At 42.8% G+C, this 10,401-nt stretch overlaps 1 protein-coding gene across 1 annotated transcript in view; it reads right to left on the bottom strand.

Moving 5' to 3' along the window:
* The window catches only part of BRSK2 (BR serine/threonine kinase 2), a gene marked incomplete at its 5' end in the record, with an annotated part of 30,163 nt that extends 21,235 nt beyond the window's left edge, over nt 1-8,928 (bottom strand). The window contains 4 exons of the mRNA XM_010283420.1: nt 160-340; nt 2,294-2,417; nt 7,116-7,164; nt 8,316-8,928. Coding sequence (XP_010281722.1) covers nt 160-340; nt 2,294-2,417; nt 7,116-7,164; nt 8,316-8,928 — 967 coding nt within the window. The remainder of the gene's footprint in view (nt 1-159; nt 341-2,293; nt 2,418-7,115; nt 7,165-8,315) is intronic.
* Nucleotides 8,929-10,401: the final 1,473 nt, after the last annotated feature.

Consider the following 10,401-nt stretch of genomic DNA (forward strand, 5'->3'; position numbering starts at 1 on the left):
CACCATTTTTGTTCCTGATGTCTTCCTTGCCCTTGTCTGAATTTTCCCCTGAGGTCAAGACAGTTATATTCTTTCCCCTGGCAGAGTTCTCTTTTCAGGCCTCTATATCAGCAAGGACAAAGCCAGCTTGCACCCATTTTACAGCTTTGCCATGGTTACCTGATAAGAGTGTGAAAGTGACAGAATAGATCCCGTTCTCCTTCTGCGCTTCTCCCCCTTCTGTGTATGTTATGTCCACCTGGAACTTTACTGGCTTCTGGAAGACAGCAGGACCTCCTGTGGACTTATATTCTGCACGGAAACTTGTCTGTGAGATGACACTGTGACTGAGGCTTGGAATCTGAAACAGGTTGGTAGAAGGAGATAATAGAACCAGAGCACAAAGGGAAGAAAATTGCAAAATTCAATTTAGAACAATACACATATCCAGAGTCGCTAAGATTTTCTGGGTTTGCTTCTGGACTTGAATTTGTAATGTACAGAGTGTTTTTGTGAAATCAGTAAGAGTGTAGGTTGCTTGGCACCGCAGAAGAATGCACTGCTGCTTACAGGACTGACCTAAATTTAAAGGTTGAATATTGGTGGAACACCCAGCATGCTTATAAATTTACACGTTGCACAACTTCATACACTCAGTCTTTCCTTTCCTACTCACCTACCAGTTTTGAGAAATGCCTTTTGCTGAGTGAAAACTGATACTAAGGGAGGTGCCAGAAAAGTCAGTGGCATATAAGACTGGATCCAAAAAAACACCTGAGTAGCCTGGTCTGATCTCATAGATGATCCTGTTTTGAGCAGGAAACATCCTGAAGTCCTTTCCAACCTCAATTATTTGGTGATTCTATGATATCAAATGGACATCAGGACACAGAGCAAACACTTGGACAAGTGCCTGGGATATCCACAGGAAAAGCATGCCTGCAAAGAACTTACCCAAACCACAACTCCTATCAATACATAAAAGAACTCTGAGAAGCTTTCTTGCATCACCCAATATCTGTATCTTCAGACCCATGGTAGAATTTCATAACTGCCTAATTTTCAAGCAGTTACCATTCAGAGTTCCTGCCAAAATTTAGCATACTCACATTCTATTTATTGCTTTATAAAGGACCAGATTTAAAAAAACACCAGCCAAATCACTTGGAAACCTGGCCTCTAATTTAGGAAGAAAAATGAAGATGAGTTCTTTGAGAAGCTGACCTTAAGGATTTATTTAGCAGGCTGTGACAATGCATTTAAGTTTGAAGTTGGTGCTAAGAGATGATTCATAGGGTTTGCACACAAATCATAACATCACACCTCAACCCACACATGCTGGGTATGCACAGGATCACAAATACAGACAGTAGTGCACACTACACCACAATATAAACCCACAAGCACAGCTAAATGCATAAAACTGATAGAGTGACATGGCTGCTTCAAACCAATCTGAGATGGACACCAGTGTCTGATGCATGCTACTATACTGCATTTGCTCCTTGGATGCTGTACAGTTAAAAGGATTATGGCTGTTTCTCTGGAAGAAATTCATTGCAGCATCATAGAGATTACAAAGGAGTGCAGTATTTTGTGGAAAACTATATAAATACAACAAATGATTTAAGAAATTGTCTCCTTGTCTTATTCTATTGAAAAAAAGTCTAAGTATGTTGTCAACTATCTTGAATTGAAAAACCTCTCAAATTAACTGTACTGTGCTGACTTTTTCTTTATTGGTCCTTCTAGGTACTGAGAATAAGGACTTTCTATAGGAAAAAATGAGTTTCCCTCTGCTTCCAAGATTGTAAATAAACCGCATCTGCAACAACTCTAGTCACCAGAGGAAATTACCCTTCTTTCTGCCATACAGCATTGAAGAGGAGATTTAAAGTAACAAATGCAAATGTGAGAAAGGATTTTTGTCTGACTAAAGTGGTGGAAGGCATACACAGCAAAGGGAGATCCAATCTGATGCCCAGACAGTGACTGTAAGGTTAGTTTGACAAAGCAGCAAATCGTTATCTTGATACCGCACCAGCAGTGCGCTCTAACTGCAGTGGTAGTCTAAGCAATGGCAAGCTGGTGACCCTGCCAAGAAGGCTGAAATCTTTTCTCACCTCAGAGAGTATTATCTACAGTTAGAAATTCAGACAGAGTCCAGCAGAAGCCTGAATCAACAGGCGATGTAAATTAAATCTACAGAGGATGCATTTGAAGGAGCAGAGACCCTACCCAGTAACATATGGCACAAGGAGTCCTGGAGCTGACCAGTGAGCAATGACTCCAAGAGGCAGCTGTGTTGACTTACCGAGAGGAAAGCGTGGACAATATCAGCCTTAATGGAGCTTAGTGGTTTGTCCTTAATGACCACAAAAATCTGTTCTTCTTTCTCCAGGTTGATGAAGTTACCAAACCAGGATTTTTTGGCAAGCCTGATGTGATGAAAAGAAAGAGATGGTTTAGAATATTGAGCACTATTTCTTACATACCCACAGCTAGAAAAAATACTAAAAAACGCAGAAGGAAGTTTTGATAACACTCCAAATGTGATACTATTACTAATAGTAAGTGGAAAACAGTATCAGAGAACATCCAGTACATTTCACTTAGTGAAAACCGTTAAAATGATGGACCACACAGTGTTACTCTGGCAGCATGTGTGACCAACAAGGAAAAATCAGGAGCAATGGTAACTCTTTTGACTGAGCCAATATACCAATACTGCATATATCAAGTGCATATAAGCCAGCGGACACATTTCTGGTTTGTCTCCAGGGATCTCTCCATTTCTTGTGACAATATGTGGATGCTGGTAACACAGAGCTTTAAGTTCCTTCCCAGCCAATATCAACCCCTTTGGTGTTGACTTGTAAAGTTCCTTTTCTGAAGGTGTCCTGTTGGGCTGACAGTACATCCCAGGATCTTGCTTTTTAAAACAAGCTGCAGGTTTCACTGGACCTCCAATTGTGAGTGATATCCACTCTTATGCAGAGGGCCAGGACAAAGCTGTCCCATTCATCAGTCCCATTCAGGGTGTCTATATAATGAGTAAACTTTGGCCATCCTACAAAGGAATGCATTTTCTGTACTAAAAGAGAAGATATCAACACCATGCAAAACACAGTTCAGGCTTTACACTGACAGCAGTCCAGCTTCGCAGTTCCTTTCACCATCACATGGTGGTTTCATCTGATTTCAGCAAATGTTTGATTTTGCTTATTGTTTTACCATCTCATTGCCCTTTGTTCCCTTTTGAGTTAAACAAACTGAAGGAAAAATGCAGGGACATGAATGTTATTGGGGGACACTACCCAGAACTTGAAGGTAGCACCTCTGACAGGTGTGGTTTTGAGGGGAGAGAAGATGCCGTCAGTCATGAGATACAGCCAGACAATTGCTAGGCCAACCTAAACCCAGGGAAAATTCCACTGAAATCAGACATATTCTAGTAGGGAAGAACTTAGCATGAAAATGTCAGAAATTAAGAGACTTGCCACCAAGAGACTGCAGTTTTTTTCCTCCACAGGATACTTTACAATGCCATGACAAATCCAGTTCGCAGTATGGCAAGCAATAAGCCTTCACTTGTTTTCGTGGACATTCACCACTCAACAGAAGAAGACAACCTACTGTCCAGTCTCTCCAGACAAGGAGAGCCATCTGTAAAAAGGATTACTATACATAAGTTTTCCAGCAAAGCAGTAAACAGCTGGAAAGAGTTATTAGTAGATTCACTTTCTGCAACAAAGATTCAGACTGAAGCAGAATGAGGAAGGGCAGAGACTCGGAGAGAGAGGAGCAACTAGGAAACTAATTTGAAGTGTAGACCTTCGGGATAAAGAACAAAGCTTGACCTCAGCAGTGTCCAGCAATTCGCACTCATTCCCCATTCCAGAGTGCTCCATGAATCACACAGCTGTCATCTCACTGCCCCTTTAATGCACACAGTAGAAAGACCACAACTGGAAGACAGTTTAGCTGTGCAAATAATCATTTGCTTCTACTTACTGCAGGCAACCAAAAATAAGAGTACAGAAAGATTCACTTGCAATTTGGTAAACCTTAAAGCACCCCGCTCAATTAAAGTGGGCTAGAAAACCGTCACTCCCTAAAATATTCATAGGCAGCTGTAACTAAGCCGGTGAGCCAGGGATTAGCATAGGGAGCAGGAAAGAGAAAGGGCCTCTCATTTAAATGGGTCGTTAAGGAGCCAGGGTTAGAGTGTGAAAGGAAATTACATACTAATTAGCTTATGTGTCTTGCACACACCATAACAACTCCGCAAGCCCCTGGAGAGCTGGGGCAATAGCTCCCTGCATGTAAAGGGTCTATGCTCATTAGTAAATTAGCACCTGGTTATCCATCTAAAATGGCTGGTTGTCTTAGGCTTGGATGTATCATAATCTGAACGGGGGTTGGCTATATGGACTCCAGGGGTCCAGCGTATGGCACACATGGAAGCTGGGCCTGGAAAAAGGGTGCATATTTAATTGCAGGTCTGCCATGTTAAAATCTGGCTTTTCATTTTTGTATTTTCATTACTAGTTTTGTTGGCCCTTCACTTATAGGTCTCTCATAGCACAGGTTAAAAGGGCCCCAGTACATAGGGAGGTTTTCTTTGGTTCAACTTTGAAACTTGGTCTGGAGTCTCCAGAGTCCAGCTGGGCTCTTTTCTTTGGCAAGGTTATCACCAGTAATACTGACTCTGGAAGATTCACTGATAGCCTAGGCTATGCTCCAGCTTGTACATCACTGGAATTCACTAAATAATTTTGCCGGTGTCGCATGAGATGGAATAGGTGCCAGTGGCCTCTCCTGTTTCTGGAATGAACAGAATCAAGACATAGCACACATGCACTGGCTCTCTCCTCAAAATCAACAGAACTGGCTGTGCTTGTACAACCGGGGAATAGGCCCACAGAAGAAGAAGGGGCACCTTTGGAATAAAACAACACAATAAAGGTTCCCCTCCTCTTAGAAGGTGTCAACTGCTACTAACTTGGGCTAAAACGGGTATGAATCAAGCATCCTCAGCACCCTGAATGAGGTGCTCTAGCATCTCACAAGATCAGGCTGTAAGCAGTAAAAAATGTACTTAAAATTAACAATCTTCTCTTGTCATGGCAAACCTCCTAAGGGGGAGGGAAATAGGAGATATGTGTGGGAAGCTGAGTATGTAGATTACTCTAGGGAATCTAATCAGGTGTCCGGCTGATGAAAAAGCAAATAGATTAGCATGAAAATGGAGGCTGGTGCTTTATTTCTTCACACCAAATTTCTCACTGCTATATTCGTTTTCCTACTTTTGGAGTGTCTGACTGCATTGCCTTCTGGAGAGCCTCACTGTCTTCCCTATCTGTCCCAGAGTGCATGGATCTGTAACCTCCAGAGTTTTACCCGCTTGTCATAAACAACAGCATTTCTACTCAAGCAAATGGAGTTTTGCAGGTTTAAAGCAGCTGGAGCTATGTCTCTTTAAATATAATTCCTAACACATTTTCTAGGACTTTTTCATATGAGAAAGAATAGCATTACCCAGACATGTCAAAATGTATTACCTAATCATCAGGTTTGTTAAATAAATGGCAATCATTAAAGAATGCTGTACCAGAGCAAGGACATGTATTTTTATCGCTCAACCCATGAGGTCAATACAGTTCTTGGTAAGGACATCTTATTTCTTACAGAAAGGAAGAAAATACTAGAAAAAATAAGATACGTGGAAGTGGGCACTGAGCAACAAGACATCTATCGTTAAAATAAAATCCAGTTCATTATTTTTTATGACTTTTATTGTGTTTACTGCAGGGTGCAGCCCAACTGAACTCATTAATTTGGCAATTATACAGAAAAAGGAAAAAGGGCCTTAGGCTTTGACTTGCATCCAAACTGCCTCAAATGACAGGCACTACTTCTCTATACCAGCTTTTAGAGAGTGAGTGGGAAGCAGAGAAGGCAATAAATTAACAGAAAAACTTCCACCAACATACATACATGAAGAGAATAGGAGAGGAGAGGAGAAGAGAGGAAAGGAGAAATTAAATTCTGAAGGTTTTCTGCTTTAACAGCCTTAAAAACGTTCAAGTTGAGAGTATTATGTATTTCTTTGATAAGGATGTGATCATTTTATGAAGTTCTCTCATGCTTCTTCATTAGTAAATGCTCCAAAGGGTTGAAAACACAATTTATTCCATTTTTCTTCCTGGATTTCTTTTACTAACCTTTACTATTCCCAACTTCTCCCTCTCCTGAGGTCTTTATCCCTCTACATTCTGCCAAGTGTGGGGAAAGTTGTTAAGGCAATACCATTGTCACCAATTACAAAACTTTGGGCCCAAAATTTCCATGTACAACTCATGAATATTTCACACAAGTATCTTGACAAAAGTCCAAATTGCCTTGGTTGGCAGGGTAAGTCTATGGGCATTGGGTGCACAAACACAAGCTGTGAAAATAAAAAGGAATAATTTGGCATCTGTTGCATATATTAGGGAGTGTTTGAAGCAGCACACTCTGGCAGGGACCTCCAAACCTGCCTTGCAGTGACACACATTTGTGCAGTGAAATGGCTGAAATATACACTGACTTTTAGGAATGAGTTTGGTGAATATGAAAGAGCTTCTGCATGTCCCAGTGCTGCTGCCCAGAATTAACACCGTGTTTGCTATCGCAGCCAAAGATTCCTCTGAATTATTTTAGCAGAGGCTTCTGCATGTTGTCCTGATCATGCAAACTCTCCTGTACTGAGGGAGACTTTTTAGTGCATAGTTAGTGCCAGTATAAGCTATTGATGATCCTCTCCATTCCTCAAGAGTGATCTGCTTGACAATCAAATGAAAGAAGAGAGAATGAACATGTTACAAACCTAGTAAATTCAGCAAGCCACGAGGAACTGAGGTGGATACTGGGAGACTGTTTCATCACCTGCCGACTCCGCTGCCATTACTGAGGTCAATTTTATTCAGGGTCCTTAGCAGAAGAACCATTTCACATCTCTGTCCCACTCAGAGCATAACAGGCTACAGTCAGATACTGATCCAGAACAGGCATATGTCACCCTATGACATTCAGGCAAGGAAATGACATTGGTCTGTGGTGGAAAAAAAGTAGTGTACCGGCAAATTACTTACTCTGGGGAAGATTCCGGGGTTAAATTAGACATCTCCTCTGGTGTAGGTACTGCCCATGCACGCACAGCCAAAGAGAGGGAGGGAGAAAAGAAATTGATGATTCAGTATACCTTCCATTTTCTGCTTCGATACCAATGAAACAATTCTGGCATTACACCCTCTTGCATTTGCCGACTGCCTCTGCAGACTAGTTCTGACATTTGAACATTGGTCATATGTCTCTAGATCACTGTATCTAATCAAGTGCTGCATTTCAAGGCTCACCCTACCCTTCCTTAAATCATTACGTAATCTTGCACTGGCTTCAACAGTTTGTGGTTCAGACGCAAAGACCGTGCCAATTTAATTGCTTTACAATTGCTTCAAAGCCCAGTTGGATGCAGCTCAGTCACTGCTGCAATTCTCCACAGTTCTCTGACCATCTCAGAGCCAATGTTCCTGACCATCATAGTTCAAAATCTAACTACTCCATGGCTGTAATCCTCCTCTCCCAGAGGATCACATCCCAATATCCTGTAAAACCACAGGGTGTTGGGACAGCTGCTGATGACATCTGAGGATAATGCACGGGATGTTGGGTGCCCTTTGCCTGAATGCAAAAAGCCACCTGAAGCTTGAAGAAGGAAATTTTGCACATCTCAACACTCTAGAGACTCTGAAAACTGAAATAGGCTAGCAGGTATGAAACAAGTGATTGTATTAAGAGAATTTTTACAACAATTACCAAAGGAGGTAAAAAAAGCATTAACCAAGATCAAACAAGCTGTGTTTCAGAAGGACAGTTTCAGCCTATTGCCACTGGCTGTCTTTTTTCAGCAGAAAGCTCAGCCTGTCGCTATGGAGAGGCAGCAGCGTACAGCCATAGGGGAAATGGCAGAGCTCTAGGTTCTCTGACAAAAACAGTGGAGAACCTGAAGATAAAATTTTCTTCTGCTGTAAGAGCCACCACAAGGATAGGAAGAGCTGTATGGCTAGAGTGTGAAGAGGGCTCAGGAGATGCTGTTGGAGCAGGTGCAGTGGCATGACAGAGCCTGCTGACGTGTGCCTTGGGTTAGGTCTGGCTGATGCTATCACTCTCATTTTCAATACCAATATTCAGTCCTCAGTATATGAAATTTGCAGAGACACAGAGAGGTATCAACTTGCTGCTGAATGTCTGCCCAAATCAGAACCACCCTGTTCATCTGGGTGAGTACTCACCTTGCAATTTCCGGCGATGGAAGCGAGGAGACCCCAGGAAACTATTCTTGATTGAGTTGAGCCGTGTCCTCCATGGCATTCCTCCAATGCTGGGGCTGGATGGTGGTGTTGGGTTGGGTGTGCCTGCTGGGCTCTCCTTTGGCGTATGGACAGGTGTCCCCTTGGGGGTAGGGAGGGGACTTCCCCTTGGAGAGGGGTGAGGGGTGACCTGTATGATGGGGATAGATTTGGTGCTTGGGTCAGTACTAGAAGGGAGCAATCTAACAGGAGACATAGGGTTGGTCTGCACTTTAGGAACAGCCAGCTGTGGGTTAAAGCCGGCAGCAGGCGAGCGGCCCTGAGCATTCTGCACAGGGCTGTTCTGGGAAGAGGGGGCGCTGGTATTGCTGGTAGGGAGTGGGTTGGATTTAGTAGACTGGAGTGGTTTTTCGGCCAATTTGCTCTTGGATGGCAAAGTCTGCGTCTTTGGGTTGGGCTGAAGTGCTGGCTTTGGTTGGAGTACATGTCCAGGCCTGGAGGCGTTCCTACAAGCATCAGGGTCCAGGGAGACTTGGGGTCGGGCAGAGAAAGGGAGGTCTGAGGTCTGAGGGGGGATGAAGAACTTTCTGATAGGCTACAAGACAGACGCAGAGTGTCCATGCACATCAAAAACAGTGAAATACGCATAGAGCGGGCGAGCAGAGAAAGGAAAGCCAGAATAAAATCCATCCGAGTCACAAAGATGCACCATGTCACAAGGAGACACAAGAGATGGAGGTGAAGGGGTAGTGGGGGGGAGGGATTTTGCAAAGAAACAAAAACAAACAAACAAAAAACAAAAAAAAGACATGCAGTTAGCTGGGAACACAGCATAATCAACAACAGCAGCAGCGGCAGCAGCAAGAACAACAGTGTCATAACAGGCTTCATCATATTAACCAACCATGTGTCAGCAAAGGAAAACAGAAAGAAAAGTAAAACAAAGGAAAAGTAAAAAAAAAAAACAACATGAAAGAAAGTAAAAAGAAGAGAGAAATGCCATCTCTCTGGGATTGTTCTGATTGCCCTGCAGTGAGAGAAGCACGATGCTGTAGGGAGGTGAGGAAGGGGAAGAAGAACCACTCAAGCCACAGACAAATTGAGATGTGCCAAGAATGGGACCACCTCTTTCAGCTCCGAGTGCCCATATGCAAACCCAGCAGAGAGATGAAACTCGAAACAGGTGTGTGATACACACGGAGTGGTAGGCGATACACACAAGTTACTGCACACACCAGTCAGAACCTCTTTCCTTCCTCTTTACCCCTGACTCTGGCTAATGCACACCCCGGTTGCAGCCACCCATTGCAGAAAGCAGGGGAAGCGGGAGGGCGATGCCACATGGGCATCCACACTCCTGCCCTGGCCTGGAAGGTTAAACCGCTCAGCGTTCACCTGGAGGCTTCAGAGCACACACCACCACGAGAAAAATATGAACTCAGGTTGGTGTTTGATTTGTAAACAGCTACAGCAAAAATGTCAGAGAGGCCTGGCAAATTTGCTTATCTGGGAAGAGATGATACTTCCCGTCAGAATTCATGCTTCTCCTGCAACATCCCTCATCGCATTGGAGGACAGCTTGATAATCGGAATGTCTGTCATAAAGTCACAGCAATATTTGCCATTAAGTCACAATTCTATGGAGGGGGCGGGGTGAGCCATTGTTTCGTAAGACACAGTTTAAAAAGAAAAAAACAACCAAAGTTCATAATCCATCACCGAGTTATCAAAAATGGGATTATGAATTTTTTTTCCCAAACAAGTGCATTTATACGTTAGAGGTGTTTTGGGAAAGCATTCATATGTAGATGGCAAACAGCAATACACACACTTGGGGGGGTAGAAGCCTTTTAAAGGGATATTAGCAAGCTAAAAATCACATTTAAAACAAAACAAATGGTCTTACAAAACATTGCTGTTAACACCTTAGATGACAAGTACTGGCAGAATTGCAAAAATAGAAAGCGCTACTCAAGATTTTTAGCTTTGGTCTGCACTCAGATTACAATTTCTCTGAATTATTACCTATTATAAAGTATTTATCACCATTATTATTATTATTATTATT

This window comes from Phaethon lepturus, unplaced genomic scaffold (assembly GCF_000687285.1).
Source record: "Phaethon lepturus isolate BGI_N335 unplaced genomic scaffold, ASM68728v1 scaffold33233, whole genome shotgun sequence".
In the NCBI taxonomy this organism is placed as follows: Eukaryota; Metazoa; Chordata; class Aves; order Phaethontiformes; family Phaethontidae; genus Phaethon; species Phaethon lepturus.